This window comes from Spodoptera frugiperda, chromosome 31, assembly GCF_023101765.2.
Source record: "Spodoptera frugiperda isolate SF20-4 chromosome 31, AGI-APGP_CSIRO_Sfru_2.0, whole genome shotgun sequence".
Taxonomy (NCBI): Eukaryota; Metazoa; Arthropoda; class Insecta; order Lepidoptera; family Noctuidae; genus Spodoptera; species Spodoptera frugiperda.
In genome coordinates, this window is record NC_064242.1 from 13579229 (window position 1) to 13604265 (window position 25037).

Consider the following 25037-nt stretch of genomic DNA (forward strand, 5'->3'; position numbering starts at 1 on the left):
AGCTGTAGGCGCGGGCGCCCGCCGGGGCCCGCGCGCGGGAGGCGAGCGCGGCCGGCGCCCACGGGAGCGAGACGCGCGGCGCCAGCGCCCAGACGCGCGGCTCTGCAGTCCGCGCTGTGAACGTTCCACATCACTGAGCAGCGCGGGGGCGTGGGCCGGACGCGGGCCGTACGCGGGCCGCACCGGACGCGCTAGCCGCCGATGAGGATCATCGGACGGTTCTCCATGCGGGCCAGATTCTGCATGCCTAAAAATATACGTCGAGGAGCTCGCCTAGCTGGATACTTCCTACAGGCCTCGCACTCGCCCACCCCGATAAACAAAATCCGAATCCAGTTTTAAAACCTACACTACACATAAAGTAATGTTGAAGCATTTAATACAGATTAACTGAAATTAGACTAGAACAAATCATAATTATAATCATATAAAAGATATTCCTGCCATTACCGGGGGTTAATATTATAGTAATTCGTGTCACTTTATATCAAAGAGATATAATATCTATGTTATGTTTAGATATTCAGGATCCTATAAATGGAATAAGAATTAAAATGTTTTAGTAAAATGTTCGCATATCTTAAAGTTTCACATTTTTCTTAATTTGGTAAGTTTTAATGATAAGTTTGCTTGTTTGTCTCCTGAAAGTGGTTCAAATTTTAATATTTTTGTATTGGATAGTCCATCTATGAAGGAAGGCTATGAAGGAAAGAAATTTAGCAGCAGGTGAAAACGCGCTAATTTCCGGACCTGTAGGTAAGTATATTATAACCGAGCAAACAAACAAACGTTATCAACATGTTTTTTCATTATTATTAGGTATTGCGCAAGGGTGGGGCATTCGTTTCTTCTTATTTTTAGGAACGCTTTCGGTATGGCGAGTACCTGTCAGTAATATTAGCAAATGATGCGGAGTAGTGCAGTGAGTACGTACCGGCGTGGCGCGCCTTCTTGTTCCGCAGCGCGGCGCGCACCAGTGACGTCAGCGCGGCGTCGCTGGCGCCGGCGCGCGCCGCATCCCGCAGCGACACCTCGGAAGCGCCGAACAGGCACACCTGCACATACACTCCGTCTCTGTACTACTCGCACGCTACACGTGTGCTCCCATTGTTCACGACAATATTGCTATTTCAGAAGCACCCACAGTGCACATGCACATGACACCCACACTCATAACCACAATTTGTAGATCGCACAATGAGTTGCTCCATGCGGGAATCGAACCCTCCACAGGTAACACGGCAGCCGGTTGCCTAGCTACTGCAACGACGTCACCAATCGTGCAGTCGAACGATATAAAAAACCCAATAACACATAATGAAGCAGTAAATATATAACTCCAAAAGTAAGGAATGAGAATTATGCCTGTGTATGAACTTCGTGTCAAGTCTTTAAGAATAGGCACTTTGATACTCGTATCATGTAATATTGTGTAAGTGAAACTAGTGACGAAAGAGGTGCTGCACCCGCGGGCCGCACTGTGTCACGTTCCGCCGACACCGTATCGGCGCGCGATAACCCCCGGCCCGGCCGTGACGCGCGCCAACTGGCACAATGTCGCTCGACGCGCGCACCTTAAGGTTCCCGTCGGCGGTGAGACGCAGGCGGTTGCAGGAGGAGCAGAAGTGTTGCGTCATGGACGAGATGAAGCCCACGGAGCCGCGCGCGCCCGCCGCCCGCCACAGCGTGGCCGTGTCGTGCGGCCGCGCGGCGCCCGGCTGCAGCTGGTGCCGCGCCCGCGCCGCCGCCAGCGCCGCGCGGTACGGCACCAGCTTGGAGTCGTCCCAGCGGTTGCCGGAGAACGGCATGAACTCGATGAACCTGCAACACGCTCACCGCTCAGCGCGCGCCCGGCGCCGGCCGCGCTCGGCGCCCCGCGTTCTCTTCTTACCTCACTTCTACGTCGCGGTCTATCGTGTACTCCACGAAGTCACTTATCTCGTCGTCGTTGAAACCTGAAACGGATGTTCGCCGTGTAAGTAGTGAAGCGAAGCCTCCCAAGCTCACGTCACACACTTATACCGAGTATTTTTTAAAGTGTTTGTCTATAATATCTTCCGGCGGTCCAGCGGCACAATATGCTATCCATGTTTATGAGCCCGGCCGTAGCTAGCAACTACATATCATATGAATGCATTGAATGATATTAAGCAGCTTGGTAAAATTGCAACTGTACAATTCATTACATTACAAATATTTGTTCCTTAATGTGTGAATTAGTCTTGAAATATTTTATAATAGCAGTGCCGCTGGAAAAACTTCATCGCTGAAGGTAGGACAGTTGTACACGTGCCTTAATGCTTTGTCATCCATCCATCAGTAATGAGCACATCATTTTTGTCTTCATTCCATTGTATGTAAGGTAGGTGGGCTAGATAATAAAGCTCAGCTTAAGGAATGGAACTTATAATGTACGGGTAACGGGTAAGTAGTATTGAAGTAAGGTAAGTATTGATGTCCTGCGCTGTGACTGAGTGGTGAAGCGGTGGCGTACCTTTCATGAGCACGACGTTGATCTTGACGGGCGAGTACCCCAGCTGCAGCGCCAGGTCCACGCCCGCCAGCACGCGCGCCAGCCCCTGCACACACCACTGTACTGCAGGGCATACTGCAGGGTATACTGCAAGGTATACTGCAGGGCATACTGCAGGGTATACTGCAGGGCATACTGCAGGGTATACTGCAGGGCATACTGCAGGGTATACTGCAAGGTATACTGCAGGGCATACTGCAGGGTATACTGCAGGGACAACAAGCCACAGCTCAGTGGCTCCCAGCCGGTGGGCCGCGGACCGCTAGTGGTCCGCGAAATAAAAAAAATACACAAGACTACACCTCTATCCAATAAATACCACGGTTAAAGCTCAATTTCAAAGGAGACAACTGAGAGGAGCAACTGATTTAAAAAATCCATAAGTCACTGTTTTTATAAGAGAATGAGACAAGCATAGTGTGCGACCATATGATAAAAGTAATAGTAATACGAGTAGTGGTCCCTAACAAATTGATAAGAATTATAAAAGTGGTCCCTGACCAGGGAACGGTTGGGAACCCCTGCCAGCTAGAGCTACTTAGTAAATCCTAATGTATAATGGAAATGAAAGATTATCACAAAACATTTCAGTCTTTCATAATTATCTAGTGCTGGAAAATAGGCTTTATCGTGGTTTCACACACATATTAAGTAATTATGTTATATTATGTAAAATGTTTAACGGCTGCGCCTTGTATCGCGGCCTCGCGGATGCTATTCGTGAACAGAACAATTCTCTGTGTAATCCTTAACTTGTTGTTCCGGGAATGATGCGATGTATGTCCATTGCATATTATGTAATGTTGGAAATCCAACAAACTCTATAATGTTAGTGTCATAAACAAACTAAGTAAATACTTATTGCGAGTATTTTATTATTAAGGGGATTATCAACTACATCACCTACTTAGTATTATTGCTCTCTGACATTTCGTAAGGTGTCATGTGGGCAAGGGATACCCATAACTATGGCCGCTTTAATGCATGAATTATGAAACAGCAATGGTTGCCATTTGCAAACAAAGATAATAGAATGTTATTTCTAGCTACGATACGTCTCAACGTCGACACTTTCAAATAGTTTTAAGCCAGACTGCGTCGCATACAATATATACAAGATATTGTATGCGTCGCCAGCTCCAGCATGTAGCAGTACCGTACCGGGCGGCGCGCCATGCGCTCGTAGCGGTCGGCGCGCAGCGAGTCCAGCGACACGTTGAGCGCGGACAGGCCGGCGCGCTGCAGCGCGGGCAGGCGCCGCGTCAGCACCAGCCCGTTGGTGGTCATGCCCACGGCGCGCACGCCCGCCTCGCGCAGCCCGCGCACGATGTCGGCCAGGTCCGGCCGCAGCGTGGGCTCGCCGCCCGTCAGCCGCACCTTGTCCACGCCGGCCGCCACGAACACGCGCGCCAGCCGCAGCAGCTCCTCGCGCGACAGCAGCGCGCTGCGCGGCGACAGCGGCACGCCCTCCGCCGGCATGCAGTACTGGCCTGCAACGATACCCGTCGCCACACTTTTATTTAACCGCTAACTACGCCCGCGCGGTTTCACGAAAAGAATTAATTAATTCGGACCAGAGTAGTTTTGGAGATTGGCGCGTTCAAATAAACTCTTTATCACACTAACATTACAAATGTGATGACTTTGTTTTTTTTTTATGTTTGTCCGTCAATCAATCCCGCTGAAACTATCTACTGAACGGATGATGAAATTTGGTATACAGACTGGGTATGAGCCACTTGGGTGATAGCAGGGTCGTAGCTAGCGCCGTATCTGCCGTATCAATTATACGGGGCCCCCGAACCACGGGGGCTCCCAACGAGCGTAAGCAAAAAATAAATAAAACTCCCCTTTTTTATTTCAGAAAGGACAAAAGTCCAAATTATTATAACCAATTCCTTTTTTTTTCCACGCAAGGCTTGTCTTCAAAAGTTGGCAGCAACTTAAATCTCCCGATCGATTTCGATCACAGTGGCTAATCTGTGAATTAGACCAGCTTGCGTAGTGAAAATAACATCATAATGGTTCCTAGACTCTCTGAACTGGAGGTGAGGCGCAGGACCAACGGGTTTACGTGTTTGCCGAGGTACAGGGGTGAAACACCGCCGAACTTCCTGATTTCAAGCTGATAATGGTCATTTGACTGTACAGTTTGTACGGTGTCTAGGTAACCGGCTGCCGCTCAACGAGTAGCGGGTTCGAGTGCCGCACGAAGCAACACTTTGTATGATCCACAAATTGTTATTTCGGCTCTGGGTGTCATACGCACCCACGACACAGGACTGGTGGGTGTAGCGAGTACTGTTTAAAATATCTGTCATAAAAGCGGGAACAAAAAGTTAGGAGGATTTATTAATCTATTAAACAGGATGAAATACTAACAATTTAGTCCTTGAAAACGCACAGTATTTCATTTGTGTCCATAGAGTTTGCCGGTTTCATATTTTTCTTATTGGAAAGTTGTAACGAAATGTTGATTGTAGGAAAGTTTGATCAGAAGATAAGATTTTGTACTGTATTATTTTATAATTATTGTTACTTAATATGATTATATTTACCTATATGTATACTATTCCTCAATTAAATTTACCCTTTTGTATTTGCAAATTTTATTAAGTAATTTTTATGAAAAATTGAGAATGTGAATGTCAAAAATGTGCGATTACTTATTCGCAAACACGATTGCGAATATTCTTTATATCACAAGAACATACGTAGGTATTAAGACGGACAAAAATATAAAGAAGAATAAGTTTTTGTATGACAAGGACACGAAATAAGTTATTGTATGCCAACATTTTAATGTAATTTTTAAAGTAAAAAATAATTAAAGACATTGGGTAGGTAACTAGGTATTTCTCATGCCTCATACACCTACACAAGTGTTAGCTTCATACACACAATATTATCAAGGACTCGATATTAATGAAATTTAATTTGAGCAAACATATTTTAATTAGGTAAACAGACTAACATTGTTGAAGTACCTACTGGCACATGTGGATCCATGTGTGTGAAACAAATTCGAAAGTGCTGATTCACTGAAGCGTAACATTGTCTGACCTTGTAGTATTTATTAAGAGTAGGTATATTACCTGTGTAGCTAGTAGGTACCCAGTGCATGTGATACAGACACGTATGCACACAAGCGCACACATAGGTACGCACGCTGCACGAATCGACGCGCGATGACACGACTCAAACTCGGTAGGTTGTGAATTTGTGATGCAACCGTCAAACAAGACAAACTTGATTAACATGCAACCGATTTTGGACAAAGGTGGAAAATCAGTAAACAACAGACCACACTTTAGGCTTGCAAATATTTGCCCGATATGTAGCCGCGGAAAACTAAGGTTAGGCGGGGAAGGCTAACCCGGCTCGAAGCTGGAGTAGGAACGAGGTACTATTTGTTCAGTAAGAGTCCGATACTTTCTTCCGTGTCACCGGCGGCGGGTCAATGGCGGGAGGAGTCATTGAATGAATTTCCTCCCACAAAAAAAAATCTCAAATAACCAAGTTTTAATAATAACAGGTCATGTTTTCAGGTATGAGTATTTATGTAAGGGAGGTAGGGGAGGGATGGGCACTTTTTCACAATTTAATGCATAAAACATCAGATTTTGTAGATAATCAACATTTATTGCCACTTCCTATTGTTCCATACTTTTGGCTAGATATCTTATAAAGAACTTTCTTATAATAATAATCAGTCTCCTAATTAGGAGGTAATTAAAAAATTAAGTCAAAAGTGCCCAAGGCTCCCTATGGTAGGGAGATATGGGCACACCCTGTGGGAGGCTTGGGCATGGCCTGTAAAACACTTAAAATTTATAATAGCAAAAATAAACGTAATAACAACAAAAAATATATCACGACTTATCTTAAATTAGTTATAACCCATAAAGGCTTATATTTATATTTATCAGCTGTCGTTATTATTTTTTATCCTTTTGATACCTCTTCTATGCCTCGTAATATCAAATCTTTGGGAATTTCTGGTCGCAAACCTTTCTTTTTGAATTTTAACGGCATCTTTCGTAATTAAAAATAGTTCAAATAGTGTAATTAAAGCAGGCAATTATAATTTTCAAAAGACCGCAATATAAAGAAGAGAGCATTGGACATGCCCAAACCTTCCTCACATCCGAATGCCCATTGCTCCATCTGTACACATTTTCAACACAATTTATCGGCATTTTTTTTTGTATAGGTATTGAAACGTGAATTTTAGTTTAATTTATTAGTTAGTAAATATACAATAAATATATAATATAAAATATACATACCTTTCGTTACTTTGCTCTGTATTACGATCCGAATCCACAACAAAATATTTACTTTTACGAGCGCATAATCTTCAAATGTGTTTGTGTTTGACAACTGACGGAAATAACAGATATTCTATGGATGAACAGTTTTGCCAGACGGTAAAGTAAACTACCAAATTAAGAAAAAAGAAAAGCCTATGACAGGATCAGAATAAAAGGGGGTGCCCATGTCTCCCGACTGCCCATCCCTCCCCTACCTCCCCTACTACATATATAACAGGGGGTCTACTCTAATTCAACGAAAAACGAAGCTTCGGACGAAACTTAGCAAACGTACTACAATTCCATTTATTGCGAACCTTTGTGAACAAAAATGAACGAATGAAATTAAGATAAATAACTAGGGTTTCATTTGAAATTAAAAATAAAACGATATTTTAAGTCATTTCATTAGTAAATCAATAAAACCTACGTCCGAAAATTAAACGAACTAGGTATGGACAAGATATTCAATTAGAGTGTCATTAACACTTTTTTTATTTATTTACTTACCTATTTAAATTTCATGGAGGACTTAGCTAATAAAATAAAACATAAAAATAACAAAGCGCGCAGGTATCATTCCGCCAATTACTAGTCCCCACGTAGGTATATAATTTGGTAAAAATAATAGTGTGTGAGTACCTATTGTAGTAATTTGAAAAGATGTTGTAAAGATATAAAATATAGCTACTTCCGCGCGGTTTCACCCGCTCTGCTTGGCTCCTATTGGTCATAGCGTGATGTTTTATAGCCTATAGCCTTCCTCGATAAATGCACTATTCAACATAAAAAGAATTATTCAAATCGGACCAGTAGTTTCGGAGATTAGCGCGTTCAAACAAACAAACTCTTCAGCTTTATAATATTAGTATAGATAACAGTACACAATGCAGACACTATGATTCCAAGCAAAGAGAGACGTTTTTTCAGGAATCTCATTATTTTATTGCTGCTTAAAAAATTTAAGGCTTAAGCACTTTTAGCCGAATTCACACTAGTAAACGAATTGCAAATATTGTTAAAATTTCTGCTTGCACGCACAACGAAAATGTTCTGCCCATAGTTAGTTGGATGAGGAATGGGATTATACATGGATGGATTACATCGAAATATTTTACTAGCCACATTAAAATTCAATTTAAGTAGATAATAGAATTCTAGTTCAGGGCTATGTATATTGCCACTGAGAACTTTCAGTAAGAATGAGAAATTTAAAATGATGCGTCGATTTACCAGTGGTATTTCCTTGACTTAATATATTTATATAATTATTTGTTTCTTTTAATGTGCTAATCTATGCAACTGCTAGTTTAAGTGGAAAAAATATTAATGTGTTGGATAGTTCATTTATCGAGGAAGGCTATAAAACATCATGCTATGATCAATAGTAAATAATAGTTAAGCGGTTATATAGAAACCCACATTTTCAGTCCCTCAGTTTGTATAATATGTTGTGAGTGTTAAATGAGGTACGCCCTGTTAATATGTGTCTGAATAGGATGGCATTGCAACATGTGTGCTAATGCAACAAGGAAGTATTGTTTTGTACTATTCTCTACAAACATTATTGTATTCTTAAGTTATTATTGTGTATTCCTCAATATAGTATATTGATGTGTTTGGCATTATATTCATGGATACACATAGCTAAGCACTGGTGGAAACTGATTCAACAAAGATAATATGATTTTTTATATGGATGTGTGCTATGATGCGTGCTATGGGTGTATGCTATGGATGGGTTCTGTACTATCAATACATCACATACTTGAGCTGCATCTTTACATAGCACATCTAAGATGGAAAAGCACCCTCCACAACTTTAATTCAATTAATTCAATTTATCTATTATAAGTATTGGGCCCTTATACGACAAAATAAAAATTATATTGTATAAAAATAAAATAAAAAAACAAAAAGAACATTCATATTTACTCCATGAGAGTGCAGTCCAGTCTATAAAATATAAAATTAATTAATAATATAATTTATTACTAGGTGAATTAACAAGATGGGACCACACGAAATCATTATTTTAAATGTTTTTAAAGGTATAGTTATTTAGGTTTTCTATTCTCAGTTACCTTTCTGATGGATTTCAATAATTATCAACATACCTAATCTGTAGGTCAGTGGGTCATCTTAGGGATGGTTGTCTTGTGTTGGTAAGTAGTAAGTACCCGAAGATATTATGATGAAAATAAATGATGTATGTAAGTAGTACCTAAATATATTTCATTTAGGTAAATTATTATGCTTTTTGCCGTGAAGGTAGTTAAGTCTTTTATTGTAGGTACCTATTCAATCAATTCTGTTACTAATACTCACTATAAACTATAGGGTAGATAATAATATAAAATTCGTAGATTCGTCGATTAGTACCAAGAGTAAATATGAGAAACTTACATCTTAAATTACAGCGTTCGGTTAACGAAATACGCAGATAATTGTGACGTCGACCAAAAGAATCCATGAGAGGTGGCTCAACGGGCTGCGCCGGCGCCGGCGTCGCATCTGTGGTGCTAGGGTCCTGACAATATTGTAAAACATTAATTAAGTAGCTTGTAAAGATAACATAACTCTAATCAAAGTGCATGTAAACTTACATTTGTAAAAGATCTATGTAAACCATCTAAAACTCGTGTTCTCGGTGCCAGAAACGATACTTCAGGATTGCTTATTCGAGTCAATGAAATAATTTTATTTAAATTGATTCTCATCATTATACTTGACACGGCCACTGTTCACTGTAATCCTCAAAATACTAACAAACGTAACAAAGTAACAACAAGATAACAACTAAAAAAACATGATTTCGTGCACACACACACACACGGCCACATGAAATTTGCTAAAAGGCACTTGCCAAAATTATGCCAAGGCTTTATAATTTAAGCCTCAAAATACTATTGTTATCAAATCGTGTAACAAAGTAACAACAAGATAGTACAACTAAAAAAACAGTGGTTTGATGGTTTAACTTTTATTAAATAATTAATTGATATGCTAAAAAATATGCTAGCTAAATAACAAAAGAAAAAGCTAAACGATATAAAATTATGCTAAATATAGCACACACACACACATAAGAATAAATACTATTGCTATCTCTGTCTACGCTATGTATACAACTATACATTTTTTATTTTATTTTACCATTGTGATAGATTTTAATAAGTACGAGTTATTTGGGTACGCCTGAGTTTATATTAGTACTCCGTGAGTTTAGGCCAGCTTGTTTGATCTAGGTACGTCTGCGTCTGTGGAAATAGCAGGCCATTTCTTTCTGCATATTAGATTATGAATTTGTTAAAAAATACTACTTATTTACACTTATATACAGGATATGTGTACGTAAATACGTGTAGTTTTAAGTACTAGTTTCACTACACTAGCACAGACACTAGTGTTTTTGTCAAAATTATTTATTTATTTTGTTGTTGTCACAAAGATACTCAGTGTTAGTTTGGAGTTTAGTGTCAGACTGACAGTGACAGCTCTTTGACTGAGTCTCAATTTCGGTTTATTTATATAAATAAATAAAGATAATAGTCCTTACTGCTTACTTAATTACTTATTACTTTACTGTTCACCTCGCTAACAGAATTGCGAATTCTTGTGTAGTAGGCTGTGAATATGTTTTATTACTATCATTTTTTATTATTCGTACTTACGTGACTTGTGGGTTGTATCATAATCAAAGGAAGGTTGTCATGTAGCAGAAACACAGTTTGTGGCGATTACTTATTTACCTATTTTGTTTCAACAATAAAAACAATCAGTGAAACTATTATTTGAGTACAATCAGTGTAACTTACAACAGAATCGAATATGTCTTTGTTTCCAGCATATGCTAATGACAATAAGGATATTTCTAAAAAAATAGACCAATACGAAGGTAAATGTGCACCCAAAACTATCTAAAAACAAGAAAGTATTAATATGCTCTATTGGTGAGACCTAGTACTCACACAAACACTCATATAATCACAGTACAATACCTATAACAGTTGTGTCTTTTTGTAAACCTTTTCATGTTTGTTATACCAAACAATATGATGCCTGCAAGGGTTACTACACTGCTCTCACTGACTTGTTTAAAGTGGTTTTCTGAAGTTTGATTGGATTGTAGTTATACAAGGATTGGCCACAAAAAGCTTTTAATAGAGAGGAGTGGAAGGAGGGTAGGGAGGCCTTTGTCCTGCAGTGGGACAATCATGGCGGAAATCTAAATCTAAATCTTTTGAAGAAAGACTGTGTTGTGTCAGTTTATCAATATCTGATTATTCAGAGATGATAGATAATGGCCAAGTCTTTGATTGAAAAGGATGTAGTTAGGAGTAATTTGTACTTTTCTTACAGATAATTGTGGTGAATCACTAGCCCTCGAGGCTCAGCTGCTTGCAAGTGACAATGATGAAGAGCATGAAGGTCGCTACACTGCACCTACTGCACCCACTGCACCCACTGCCACTAGCCAGAGCCTCCAACTGTCAGACTGTGACTATTATGTTGACTGCAAACTAGATGTTGGAAATCTGCGAGTCTCTACTCTGTACTACCCTGGAAGACCACAGTAAGTAAAAAAACCAATTTGAAATACAATAATACCAAAAATATGTACTATTTACTAATTTTATTTATTTGAAACTTTGGCATGAGTTTGTATACTAAGTTCAGTTCATTTATTTATAACCAATCTCTATATTGGTGATCCTGAAGAAGTTGAAATAATTGAATTAAGCTGGAGTACAGATCTGTGCGAGCCATGTGCTTTCTATCTTGTCTTATGCAACAAAGAGACTGAAGAGTATTAGTAGACTAAAGGTTAACAAAAGTATGAGTACTTCTCTAATTTTAATTTTATATACAGTAGAAGCTCCTTATTCCCGCTTCCTTCATTCGCGTTTTCACTATTCGCGGATTGAAAAATTGCAACCCGATTCCCATATTCGCGGTCTAAGATTTCTTTATTCGCGGAACTAATCAAAATATTGGTGCATAACCTAAAAAAATACATTCGCTATCCTTTGTCAACGCGTCAGTAGAAGGATAAAAAATAAAATACACCTTATTAAGCTACGTCTAGATTGTGAATTCTGCCTAAACCTAGTGTGACCTAAACCTGATGATAATAATCTTATCATCAGGCAATCTGTATGATCAGAAAGTTCAATTAAAATTTTTTTTTATCTATAACTTCTTGATTTCGTCATCTAGGAACGTATCCCCTATAATCCCATACTACCATTCCAATTCACGGTTTCTGTATTCGCGGCATATTTACGGAACGCGTACCCCGCGAATAAAGAACTTCTAGTACATACAATAAACAATTTATAAATTACTATGAACTCCGTTTCGCCACCAATGATATTCCCTGATTTCCTGTAAACCTCACGGAGCCCGAGACCTTTTACGAATAACTGTGGAAATCGGTTTGTGCGTTTTGGAGTTAAGCCAGGAAGGAAAACCAGACTTATTTTTATAGAATACTAGCAAACCTGGCGAACTCTGTTTCGCCCGTGTTACCTGTTTTCCCGTTTTTCTTTTGCTATAAACCTCACGGAGCCCGAGACCTGTCCAACGAATGCAAAACCGTAGAAATCGGTTCGTGCGTTCTCGAGTTATAGCATCAGGAAGGAAAACCCGACTTATTTTTATATAATAGATAACTAATTATGAATTAAAATAATTCTTTGAAAAAGTAAATAAAATATGGAACCTAGGCTACTTAAATATGTATAATAAACCATAATTATATGTATAAGATTATTCTCTAATTATAGGTTTTGAAAGAATAAACTTGTGTTGCTCTGTAAATGAAGAATTTTATTTTAACACATTTTATAACAAAAATAACATTTTAAAACTTACATTGATTCATTTACAAGTACATAACAAAATTAACCTGTAAATGAAGAAACGACATTAGAGTTTATTCTTAGACATCCTTTTCTTCACAATTGTGAGTTACATTTCAATAAAAGAAATATTTAACCAAAACAACTTCCACCTTTTCTTTAATAGAAAAATAATCTTGACACCCAATGTCACATTGACCACAAATAAAATAGGTTCATAAAATAAAATAAAATAAAATAGGTTTCATTCGTGTAGTTTTATCACAAGCACCAAGGCGGCTAAACTCAAAATTAAAGAAAATACTATAGTATTTTTCTTTACATATGTATTAAAAAATAAATAAGTAAATAAATAAAATAAGAAGGAGGAAGTAGTATATGTAAGGCTATTATAGCCTTGCATTACGAATATCACCAATTATAAGGGTCTTTCCCTTGATCTTGTCTATTGCATTGCGCAGGTACAGCACGTTGCCGCCGCGCGGGGCGCTCGGTGGCGTCGGCGGCCGAGCTGGCGCCGCCCGACGCCGCGCGCGCCGCTACTACGGCGCGGGCGCCAGCTCGGGCGCCAGCTCGGCCGACGCCTTGCCTGATGCGGAGCTCGCGCAGCGGACGTGCGCCTACCGCGACATGCTCGCAGACAACCCCACGGACGAGTCGCTGTGGCTACAGTTTATAGAGTTCCAGGTAGGTGGCGAGGTGACCGGTACGAAACGATCGTTCGTGTGATCCATTAACTAGTAGTATTCTGTACCGGGCGCAGGAGCTGACGCGGGGGCCGGAGGCGGCGCTAGCGGCGGCGGAGACGGCGGCGGGGGCGGCGCGCTCGCGGCGCCTGCGGGCAGCGCTGCACCGCGTGCGGGCACTGGTGCTGTCGCCGCTGCGCCGCCTCGACCTGCTGCGGCGCGAGCTGGCCCTCGCAGGTCCCACGCTATGTAACTTACAACACTCGAGCGGCCCTATTTACATAAGACTGACCAATGACAGCGAGTTTCATGCTGTGTGTGCTGCTCCGTTTCTAGCGGTCTTAGCGTGAATATATTATTGACTTAATTTTCTCAATTGTTTTTTTACTTGTTTGGTTAGCGTTTGACCACTGTCTTGCCCGGTGGTAAGCGATAATGTGGCCGCCTCTCGATCATTCAAAGGCGATGTTTAATCGTGCCTTCCCAAATATAGGAGCAGTACGCCATGTGCTCGGTGGAGCAAAAGTTATCGTCGCGATGTGAAGTACATACTACTGTGTGAAGTTTCTGGAATTAGGTTAAAACTTAACAAACAAATTATCGAACTGTATACAAAGTTATTGGCTGACAGCCCAACGTTTCGTTCCTAATCTGTTTGTTCTAGCCTGTAAGTCCTCCATGTAAGTTAAATAAATAAGTTAACAAAGTGAAGAAATAACGGGTACAGAGTCGGACGGCGAGCGCACCGAGCTGTGGCTGCGCGCGGTGCGGTGCGCGGGCAGCGCGGGCGGCGCCGAGCTGGACGCGGCGGCGCGCGGCGCGCTGCAAGCCTGCCGCGGCGACGCGCGCGCCTACCCGCTGCTGCTGTACGAGTACGGCGCCGCGCTGCGCGCCGCCGGCCACTGGGAGCGCCTCGTGCTGCTGCTGGAGCTCGTGCTGTCCATGAACTTCCCGCCCGCCGCCTTCCCGCCGCCGCCCGACCCGCTGCAGCTGGCGGACCAGGAGCGGCGCCTGCATGACCTGGAGGACAAGGTAACGTGTGGTGCTGTGGTGTGAGTGTGGGACCGTGTGCAGGTGCTGGGCAGCACGCTGCGGGTGTGAGTGTGGGCCCGTGTGCAGGTGCTGGGCAGCACGCTGCGGGTGTGAGTGTGGGCCCGTGTGCAGGTGCTGGGCAGCACGCTGCGGGTGTGAGTGTGGGCCCGTGTGCAGGTGCTGGGCAGCACGCTGCGGGTGTGAGTGTGGGCCCGTGTGCAGGTGCTGGGCAGCACGCTGCGGGTGTGAGTGTGGGCCCGTGTGCAGGTGCTGGGCAGCACGCTGCGGGTGTGAGTGTGGGCCCGTGTGCAGGTGCTGGGCAGCACGCTGCGGGTGTGAGTGTGGGCCCGTGTGCAGGTGCTGGGCAGCACGCTGCGGGTGTGAGTGTGGGCCCGTGTGCAGGTGCTGGGCAGCACGCTGCGGGTGTGAGTGTGGGCCCGTGTGCAGGTGCTGGGCAGCACGCTGCGGGTGTGAGTGTGGGACCGTGTGCAGGTGCTGGGCAGCACGCTGCGGGTGTGAGTGTGGGCCCGTGTGCAGGTGCTGGGCAGCACGCTGCGGGTGTGAGTGTGGGACCGTGTGCAGGTGCTGGGCAGCACGCTGCGGGTGTGAGTGTGGGACCGTGTGCAGGTGCTGGGCAGCGGGCTGCCGCTGAGCACGGTGTGGGTGCGCGTGGAGCGCGCGCGCGCCGGCGTGCACTGGCGCGCGGTGGAGGCGGGCGCGGCGCCGGCCGAGGACCCGCAGCGCGCGCCGGTGGCGGCGGACGTGGCGCACCTGCTGCAGCCGGCGGGCGCGGCGGCCCCGCTGCTGCTGGTGCAGGCGCTGCGGCTGGCCAAGGTGCCGCTGTTGCCGCTGGGCCAGCACGTGCTGTGCGCGGCCGACGCCAGCGGCGACGAGCTGGGCGACGCGGCGGAGGCGGACGGCGCCGAGGTGCTGCTGGCGCTGGTGCGCGCGGCGCGGCGGCTGCCGGCGACGGCGGCGGCGCGCGGGCCGGGCGCTCCGCAGTTGGTGCTGACGTTGCTAGAGCCGCCGCACTACTTGGCGGCGGCGGGCGGGTTCCTGCGCTGGGTGCGCGCGCTGTGGGACGCGGCGTGCGAGTGGCTGGCGGGGGACTGGCGCGAGGCCGTGCTGTGCTGGCGGCTGCGCTGGCTGCACGCGCTGCTGCTACTGCTTGACCTGCAGGTCTGTGCCCGAACTGTTATTAACTAGATATAAAACCAAGATGAGTAGACGACTCATTGCGATGTAAGCGAATTTTGTTTTCCTGGCTGAGGTATTTTGACATGCAGTTGTCCGTATTGTTACATGTATTATTGCTAACAGTCCCAATTAATGTTTAATATAAGCATAATAACACAATATTATAAATGCCTTTCCGTCCTGCTGGGTTTCGAAGTGTAGGTTCATACAATGGTTAGTACAAAATAGTAGTGTGCAGGACGAGGCGGGGCGCAGTGAGGCGCAACGCATCCGCAACGAGGCGCGCGCCGCCGTCAAACGGTGGGCCGCCTCCGCCCTGCCGTACGCACACGCCGCGCGCATCGAGCGCGCAGTGGCCGGCGCGGGGCGCGCGCGCCGCGCCGCCATCGCCGCGCTGCGCGCCGCGCTCGCCGACCCCGCGCTGGCGCCGCACCGCCGCCTCTACGTCGCCAGGTACTCACGTGGCGCAGCCAGTCTCGGCGCCGGCGGCCACTATACTCGTGAAGTCGTCACAATCATGTTATTCAACAATCCCTTATAGAGTGGTGTGCGAGGTGTGCGAGGACGAGTCGGTGGGCGAGTGGGCCGTGGCGTGCGCCGCGCTGGGCCGGGCGCTGCCGGCGGACGGCGAGCTGGGCGCGCGGCCGCCGGCCGAGCTACTGCAGGCCGCGCTGCGCGCCGCCGACGCGCGCTGCCAGCAGCTGGAGCTCGAGGCGCCGGGCGCGCCGCCCGACGCGCTGCTGGCCGCGCTGCTGCCCGCGCCGGCCGAGTGGGCGGCGGCGCGCGTGGCGCTGTGCGGCCCGGCCCGCCGCGCCGCGCTGCTGCACGCCGTGCTGGCGGCCGGGGCGGCGGGGGCGCGGGCGGCGCGGGCCGCTACTGGGAGCAGGCGGGGTGCGCGCTGCTGGGCGCGGCGGCGCGGGAGGGGGGCCAGGCGGGGGCGGCGCGCCTGCTGGCGCCGCTGTTCCCGCACAACGCCTTCATCGCGCTCGGTGGGTAGCTCGGCTCACGTCAAAACACTAAAAAGAAAAGTTCTTTGTGAAATAAATGTATTGCGCTAGTAGTGGCAATGTTGGCGTATTTAATGAGGACATTGTGCTGCTACCGCGTCTGGTTCTCTTGATTTTACTAATCATTTTCATAACTTGTGTATGTCTGTATGAATATATTATTTCTTTCATACAGTTTTTTACGGGTAGTATATTATTTTACTATGCTTAAGGTTATTATGTTTTTTGTTCTCTTTGACTAGATATTGGTGTTATATTGTTCTCACATAATTGAACCAATGTAACCAAGAATTGTATTTTATTTTGCAATCAAGTTCACGAGAACTTGATTGAAAAAATAAACCTTTGGAGTTTCTTGCTCTTAGACACCTCGGAACGAGTAAATAGCTTCACTAGAGTACTGACCGACAGACAGATATTTTGTTTTTTCTATTAATTTTTTTCTTTTATATAAGGTACATGCCAGTTCCATCAGACCTTATAAATTTACTGACTACTTTTTAACAAATATCTTAATGTTTGCTTTGAATTTCAAAAGTGCCTTCCCGGTCTATTTGAATTAAATAATTTTGACCTTTGAATGCGACTCTAAAGGTCTATCACAATGAATTAAATGTCAACAAGAATGATTCCATGCAGTGTATACGTACAGCTAGCGGCGGCGCGCCGCTGTGGGCGTGGCCCCGACACGGCGCGGCCGACGCCCGCCTCGCCGCCGCGCGGCCGCCGCGCTCGCACCGCGCCGCGCTCGCCGCGCTGCTGCCGCCGCTGCTGCAGGCCGCGGCCGCCGCCTGGCAGCCCGCGCCGGCCGGCCGCGCGGCGCGCGTGGCGGCGCGGCTCGCGCGCGGCGGCGCGGGCGGCGCGCTGCTGCACGCGGCGCGCCTGGAGGCGGAGGCGCGCGCCGGGCGGCCGGGCGCGGCGCTGCTGGCGGCGCTGGAGGCGCTGCCCACGCACAAGTGGCTGGCGGTGCGCGGCGCGGCGGCGTGCCCGGCGCAGGCCGCGGCGCTGGCCGACGTGCTGCTGGAGCGCGAGCTGCGCGCGCACGCGCTGCTGGACGAGCTGGCGCCGAGCGCGCCGCCGCCGTCCGACGGACTAGCGCCGCCGCGCGCGTCGTGATGTCTTACAATAAAAATGTTCGATACGACTCCGCTTTTGTTTTTGTCAATTAATCTTACTAAAATATCTAGACACACGGCAGTGTGTTCGCCAAGTTCGAGCATAAAAACCGACACACCGGCCGTGGAACCATTTCGGGCCAAGTTCGACCCACTTACAACTCAAAATCTATTTTATCTACGCATATGAAATTTCTAGTATCTGTCGAGATCTACTTACTTATCTAAAATACAAAATTTCATTAATGTACCTATTGTAGGTCTTGAGATATTGACGTCAGAAAATCGCTATTTTTACTATACACTCACTGACTCACTCACTCATCAAAAACCTAGATCACTTCCAATGGTCGTATTGACTTGAAATTTGGCATGGAGGTAGGTCTTTAGGTCAAGGTAAAGGAAAAAAATCTGAAAATGACCAAGTGTGAGTCGGTTTTAAAAATAATGAAGGTGTAAATTCATACCCCTAAAGAACTAAAACAAAAATTTTTTCTATATCTTCCAATGATCGTACCGACCTAAAATTCGTTACAAAGGTTTGTATTTAGTCATAGTAAAGAAAAATTAAGAAAAAAATAAATGAAATCTCACCCAAAACATAAATGTGAAAGGCTGCCAAGTTCGATAATATTGGAATGCTTCGCCTATAAAAGAAGTGAGATCGAAATAAGTACCAAGTTCCATACACAGACCTCAGTTAAAAATGATATAAGGTTGCGGTCTTGCATGTAAGGCGGGGAGGGATTGTGGAATCTGAGGGTCTAGAACTCTCAGATTTCACAACACTAAGAGCGCTCTCCGCAAATGACACTTACAAGTACCTGGGTATGTCAGAAGGATTAGGCATCAATGGACCGGACATGAAGCAATCGTTACAGGAGCGCTTCTTTGGCCGCCTGAATAAGGTACTGAAATGTTCACTATCGGGCGGAAACAAGGTTGCGAGCCTGTAACGGTTGGGTCATGCCGGTCCTGATGTATTCTTTTGGCATACTCAAGTGGACTCAGACTGAACTAGACACCTTGGATAGGCGAGTCCGGACACTGCTGACTGCAAATCATATGCATCACCCTCGTTCATCGGTTATTAGGTTGTACATCCCACGGAAGTGTGGGGGTCGAGGCTTGTTAAATGCTAAGACCCTTCATAACCGTGAGGTGTGCAACCTCAGGGAATATTTCCTGAAAGTAAACGAGGGTATGCATCGAGAAGTAGCAGCAGTGGACAATGGATTTACTCCACTATCTTTAGCAAAAGAGAACTGGCGCAAACCTGTGGTACTGAGCGTCGATGACCGCAAGGAGGTATGGCAAAGCAAGGAGCTCCACGGACGCTTCTTTCGGGCTCTTCATGGGCCCAGTGTAGATTTTCTGGCGTCCGTATCTTGGCTACGATTCAGTAATCTCTTTGGAGAAACTGAAGGATTTGTCTGTGCAATTATGGACGAAGTTATCCTTACGAATAACTACCGGAAATATATTATTAAGGATGGGACTGTTGACATATGTCGGGCATGTCATAGTCCTGGTGAATCCATAAGACATATAATTTCTGGTTGTGGTCGTTTGGCTAATGGTGAATATTTGCATAGACATAATCAGGTGGCCAAGATTATCCACCAGCAACTTGCTTTGCATTATCGACTTGTTGAGTTTGGGGTTCCATACTACAAGTATATGCCCGACCCAGTTCTTGAAAACGGCCATATCACTTTGTACTGGGATCGGTCTATCATCACTGATAGGACTATTATAGCCAATAAACCTGATATAGGTAGTGGTGATAGACCGACAAGCGCGCCGCACGATGATACTCGATGTCACCATCCCCCATGACGAGAACCTCGTGAAAGCCGAGAAAGATAATTCTTAGGAGGCTGGCGTTGGGCGGATGGATCAAGGGCCTGATATAGAAGGCAGTACTTCTCGAAACAGCACGTATTGTGAGGAGGTTCCTGTCTTTGGAGCCCTAACCACCCGTAGCTTAGACCATGCTCCCGCTACTGTCTACTCCTATTTTTACTTTTTTTACTACCGTCGGCTCCTATTTTTATATTTTTAAATGTTATTTTGTTTTTTATTTTTATAAGTAATGTTTAAAAATAAAATTTTAGAGTGTTTTGAATAAATATATGGAAAATATAGTTTTTACACAATTAGCTATCGAAGTAAGTATAATTATTTTTTTACTTTCTCTACACTTTCCACTAGAGTAAACAAACTACGAACAACGCCATTTCACTTTATTAAAAAGAAATGGCTCACATTTGTATGAGCCATTTCTTTTGAGCCATTTCCAAATTAACATGGTATATAAATCATTGCGTTGATCGGTGTGGGTGCTTATTATATTCTTATTGTGTAATTATTTACCATGAACAAAAACAAAAAATAAGGTTGTATTTGCAGGCACCGCATTAAACAAGTATTTTAGGTAGGAATGAAACAGCCAGAACCACGTCTACTTGGTGCCTTCTTGAACCATATCTATGGTTTCAGAAATATAAAGCTTCGTTATCAAACTCTTTCAGTTCAGAAGTGACGGCCATGTCATGACTGTTATTGACGCTGACATTATGAAAATGAGCGTAATGTTTACAAGGCTATTTGTAATGTAAGGCGAGTGCGTGCGAGACGTGGCTGCAAGCAAGTGTTTGTTACGAAGCGGCGCAGACGGACGATGCCATGAGGGGCGCGCTGCTGGCTTTGCTGGTGTCGGCCGCGGCGCTCGCCTCGCGCGGTGCGTTGCGGGGCTCGTTCTCCATTATTGCATTCCACGGGTGCATGTGCACGTGCAACCTTGTATATTTATCTTACATAGCCAGCTAAACGTTAGTGTAACCGTAAACGGTTTGGACTTGTAGAGTCTGAGATGAAAATTGGCGTTTCTTAAGGTTCAGTATCCTTTCATTTTATGTGCGGTGTGCAGATGACAGCATTGTTGTTCAGAGGTATGGGTCCGATTTGCGGAATAGCGGAATACAGATCCAGTCTCTAAGAGAATCCTTAGTTGAACGTTTATACTCGTCCATGAAGGCGATATACGACTGGGGTGACGCAATTTAATCAAGTAGGTATGGGTAGGCTTTCTGCATCATCGCTAACCACCAGCCACGATGAAAATAAATAGTACAATAATAAAATTTTCATGCAGTAGATATAAAGCTAATAGTTCTGTTAAACAGCAAAAAATATAGTTATTAAATTATTTCTGTCTTAATAATTACTTGTAGTTTCTCTTATTACATTTTTATAATATTGACCCCAGAGAGCAGTACGGCGAGTGCGGCAGCTGTGGCGGACGAGCGGGAGGCCGAGCAAGAAGACGAAAGTGACTCGGCTCCATTCATGGTATGACGCGATACACACCATGTATGTGCAAGTGAAAACCGGCCAAGTACGAGTCGGACTCGCCCATGAACGGTTCCGTAGCAGCAAGTATCTTACTGCTACGGAACTAAATATCTTGGTTTTACCTACAGTGTTTGAATGAACGACAAAGTTATTTTTGCGTTTTTGAAAATGTATTATTTCTTAAAAACTAATAATGATAATATATCGTTCAAACCAATTTTCGTTAAAATTTTACATTGAAATCTACAGCGTATTTTTATTTAATTTTGTTTGTTTTCTCACTCTCTCTTATTTTAAGTTAGAGGGAGGGGCACTAATTTTTCCACTTTGGAAGCGTCTATCTTTCAAACAATTGATTTTGATGAAAAATGGTTTTAGGAACTTTAATGTCTTTTTTAAAGCCCTATCCATAGATACCCAGCACGGTAAGGTTACCTGAGATTTTTTTTTTAATCAGTTCCATGTAAGGATTGTCCAAAAGTTTCGGAAATAAATGGCTGTGACATACGGACGGACGGACAGACAACATCACGAATCAATCAGGGTTTCGTTTTTTGCCATTTAGCTACGGAACCCTAAAAAACACACGTTAGAGTAGTTTGTACTTTATTTTATTCAAAATTTCGCATATTATTATGCATTCAAATTATTATTGCGTTTATGGACAAGCGAGTTTCGTAGTCGTGAATCGTGATGTGGTTTTGCAGATAGTAGTAGAGCACTCGGACGGGCACCACTGCGGCGGCTCGCTCGTGTCGCTGCGCACCGCGCTCACCTCGGCCTGGTGCGCGCGCGCCACCCGCGGCGCCCCGCCCGCCGAGCTCTGGGCGCTGGCGCCCGGCTCCGGCGCCGTGCGCCGCGTGGCGCGCGTGGCGCTGGCGGCCGGGGCCGAGGACGCGCGCGACGGCGACGCGTGGAGCGGCGCCGCCATGGACCTGGCCGTGCTGGAGCTGGTGGCGCCCTTCGGCGGCGGCGCGCGCTCGCGGCCCATCCTCATGGCCACGCAGCCCAGCGAGTGCGCGCCGCGCGCCGTGTGCCACGTGGTGCGCGCGCTGCCCCGCGCCGGCTCGCGCACGCCGCGCCTGCGCATCGTGGACGCCACGCTGGTGCCGGGCGACGCCTGCGCCCAGCGCGCCAGCGGCTGGCCGGGGCTGCGCGACTCGGCGCTGTGCCTGGTGGGCCCCACGCTGTGCCAGAGCGACTGGGGCGCGGGCGTCGTGTGCGAGGGCAAGCTGTGCGGTGTGCTGAGTCGGTCGGTGACGGCCGACGCGGCTGCGGTGGACGCGGCAGACGTGGAGCCCGGCGTCACTTGCGGCGACACGCACGTGGCGCAGAGCGTGGCGCGCTGGCGCCGCTTCCTGCACTGCGCCCACACGCTGCGCGCGTGCGGCCGCGGGGGGGAGTGCGCGGCGCTGTGCAGCGAGCGCCGCCTGCTGGACGTGGCGGACGGCGAGCCGCGCGCTGCCGGCGATGCCCCGGCCGGCGGCGGTGACGCTGCGCCCGCCACCGGTGACGCGCCGCCCGCCGCCGGTGACGCGTTACCCGCCGCCGGAGACGCGTTGCCTGTCGCCGGAGACGCGTCGTCGCCCGCTGCACTCGACGCGGCGCCTTACACCGCGCCCGACGCCGAGACGCCTCCCTTTCAACACACGACTTCTCTGCCTGCCATTTCCACTTGTAAAATTTGTTTACTAATTAGTACGAGTGATGCCTGTTCCTGAATTATAATAATACGTATGTGTGTATCTATGAGTGTGTACCTGTGTGTGTCTGCTCGTTTATGTTACGTTTATGAGAAAGAGAAAAATAGAGTAATTGATATTAAAAAGTATGTAATTGATATTATAATGACGACATTATAACAGTAAATTGATGAGAATTATTTTTAGCTCCGCGACCGGGGAACGCGGCGAGCGCAACGCCACCTACACGCAGCCTGCCCCCGTCGCCCAGCACGGAGCCGGCGCTGCCGGTATCATCGCAGCCGTCGGCGCGGCCCGCATTCGAGTTCGAGCCCAACCGACCCGACTTCAAGGTAAACGTTCGCGGCCAGAGCGAGACTTCTTCTCGGGCGCCGCAGTGCTGCGACCGGGTGTTTCTAGGGTGCACCCGAGCGATCCTCACGCGTGTACTTGAAGGCGGGCGAGTATGGCGAGAACGGCGCCGACTACGGCGGAGACGACGGGCCGCCGCCGCCGAGCACGGCCGCCACGTCGCCCAGCACGGCGGCGCCGCGCAGCACGCCGGCCGCGCGCCAGGGCGCCGTGCAGGCGCGCGTGTCGCCGCCCGCCGCGCGCCCGCATCGCTCCGCCGCCAGCCCGTCGCGGGCCGCCCATTGGCTCATTGCTCTGCTAGCGATTACAAACTTGGCGAAATGATGTTGAAATTTGCTTTCATTTCCTACCTTCCTATATTTATCATCACTTACCAAAGAGAGAAATAAGACACATTCTTTTATTACGGCTTAAAGAACTTGAGGCTAGTTGTAAACGGATCGAGGTTAAATTCTTTGCAAATATTGTTAAAATTTCTGCTTCAACGAAACTGTTCTACCTATAATTTGATTAGGAATGGGGTATGTGTAAGGGTGGATTACATCGAAATATTTTACTAGGCACTTTGAAATTCAGTTTAGATAATAGTTCAGGACAGATAGTCTTTTTTTTGAGGGGGGAAAATCATCATCATCCAATGACTTCTTCCGCCTTGGGCGAGGCGGAAGGGAATGTCAGACACTTACTGACTAAAAACCAACCCGTTCCTACTTCTGTCCTTCAAGCCGGATCCCCGATAATCCCCCTAGGTAGTCCTCAGCTCCGGATCAGGCATCAGCCCCACTGGGCCAAATCTTTGGTGGTCTGATGGAGGATTGAGGGAGGATGGGATTGCGGCGCGCGCAGAATGCGATGCGCCGCACGTACGGGTCTGGTTCTGGTTGGGCGGCGAGCTACCTTGCTCGCCGTTCGGAGGCCCGCACTTACTGTGGCCGGAGATCGTCACGCGATCCTCGACGCCCAGAATGTCTCTCGCGACGGCTGGGGCGTGAGGAGGTTCGTACCACATCCCTGAGGACTCGGCGATGCTCAGCCCATGCGGGGCGCACCGCCACGCCCAAGCCACTCCTCAAAGAGGGGACTTTCCCCTGCAATGACAGCGAGCCCAGCAGGACAGATAGTTTGTATTACCATTGTGAACTTTCAGTAAGAATAGGAAATCTGCAATATTGCGTCGATCTACCAGTGGTAACAGATGGTATTTCCTACAGAGTTTAAGATAACGAGCAGACTCATACGGTATCTTTCGGTTGAAAAAGAGATCCTTACTAATATTATAAATGTGAAAGTAACTCTGTCTGTCTGTTACGCTTTCACGCCTAAACCAGTTAACCGATTTTGATGAAATTTGGTATAGAGATAGAATAGACCCTGAGGAGCAACACAGGCTACTTTTTATTGCAAAAAATAGGGGAGAATGGGTAAAAAGGGGGGATGTTCATATGCAAAGTAATCATTTTTAAAGCTGTAACAGTGAAACTTTGTATTAAGACACTTTATGATAAACGAAAGAACATAGGCTAGAATAAAAAAATACATTGTTAATTGAAGGCGTAGAATGGTTGATAGAGGAGATTAATGTTTGCTTGAAAATTCGTCATTTTTGTTAATACTGTTGCCTGTGGCTTCACTCGCGTTTGATTCGTACCTACCTATTTATTTTAATCGCCAATATCCCTACTACCATACTAATATTATTAATGCGAAAGTAACCCTGTTTGTCTTGAGGTTACGCTTACACGAATGTTTTTTATGGAATATAACAACGAAACAATATATTTTTTTATTGATAGGCTAAGTATAGGATATATGATTGGCTACGTTTCATTATGATTATAAAATGATGAATCGGCGGTCGTGGTCTCTATGGAATACATAA

At 46.2% G+C, this 25037-nt stretch overlaps 2 protein-coding genes and 1 pseudogene across 3 annotated transcripts; 2 read left to right on the plus strand and 1 right to left on the minus strand.

The window, feature by feature from the left end:
* Window positions 1–111: 111 nt before the first annotated feature.
* Window positions 112–10223, minus strand: LOC126912954 (molybdenum cofactor biosynthesis protein 1). The gene is made up of 9 exons (XM_050707549.1): window positions 9918–10223; window positions 9453–9665; window positions 9253–9376; window positions 3695–4023; window positions 2495–2579; window positions 1892–1955; window positions 1575–1821; window positions 935–1055; window positions 112–247 (listed from the first exon to the last, which is right to left on the minus strand). The coding sequence occupies exons 2-9, from the start codon at window positions 9567–9569 to the stop codon at window positions 192–194; spliced, it is 1143 nt and encodes a 380-aa protein (XP_050563506.1). The 5' UTR covers window positions 9570–9665; window positions 9918–10223; the 3' UTR covers window positions 112–191.
* A 174-nt stretch (window positions 10224–10397) lies between these two features.
* Window positions 10398–17776, plus strand: LOC126912953 (uncharacterized; annotated as a pseudogene).
* A 2314-nt stretch (window positions 17777–20090) lies between these two features.
* Window positions 20091–23497, plus strand: LOC126912894 (uncharacterized). 2 transcript variants are annotated; one of them, XM_050707266.1, is made up of 5 exons: window positions 20091–20490; window positions 21019–21101; window positions 21812–22781; window positions 22994–23139; window positions 23207–23497. In XM_050707266.1, exons 1-5 carry the CDS (start codon window positions 20436–20438, stop codon window positions 23480–23482), a joined length of 1530 nt encoding a protein of 509 aa, XP_050563223.1. In that variant the 5' UTR covers window positions 20091–20435; the 3' UTR covers window positions 23483–23497. The 2 variants fall into 2 exon arrangements, with proteins under 2 accessions (XP_050563223.1, XP_050563224.1); XM_050707267.1 differs by having other exon boundaries at window positions 20092–20490; window positions 23243–23497.
* The last annotated feature ends 1540 nt before the right edge of the window (window positions 23498–25037 follow it).

Excerpts from the sequence above, each read along its gene's own strand:
- LOC126912894 (XM_050707266.1), top strand. The coding sequence starts at position 20,436 with ATGAGGGGCGCGCTGCTGGCTTTGCTGGTGTCGGCCGCGGCGCTCGCC. Across the intron at positions 20,491-21,018 it reads CGCGGCGCTCGCCTCGCGCG|AGAGCAGTACGGCGAGTGCG; the intron begins GTGCGTTGCGGG and ends TATTGACCCCAG. Across the intron at positions 23,140-23,206 it reads CCAACCGACCCGACTTCAAG|GGTGCACCCGAGCGATCCTC; the intron begins GTAAACGTTCGC and ends GGGTGTTTCTAG.
- LOC126912954 (XM_050707549.1), bottom strand. The coding sequence starts at position 9,569 with ATGATGAGAATCAATTTAAATAAAATTATTTCATTGACTCGAATAAGC. Across the intron at positions 1,956-2,494 it reads CAACGTCGTGCTCATGAAAG|GTTTCAACGACGACGAGATA; the intron begins GTACGCCACCGC and ends CATCCGTTTCAG. Across the intron at positions 1,822-1,891 it reads GACCGCGACGTAGAAGTGAG|GTTCATCGAGTTCATGCCGT; the intron begins GTAAGAAGAGAA and ends AGCGTGTTGCAG.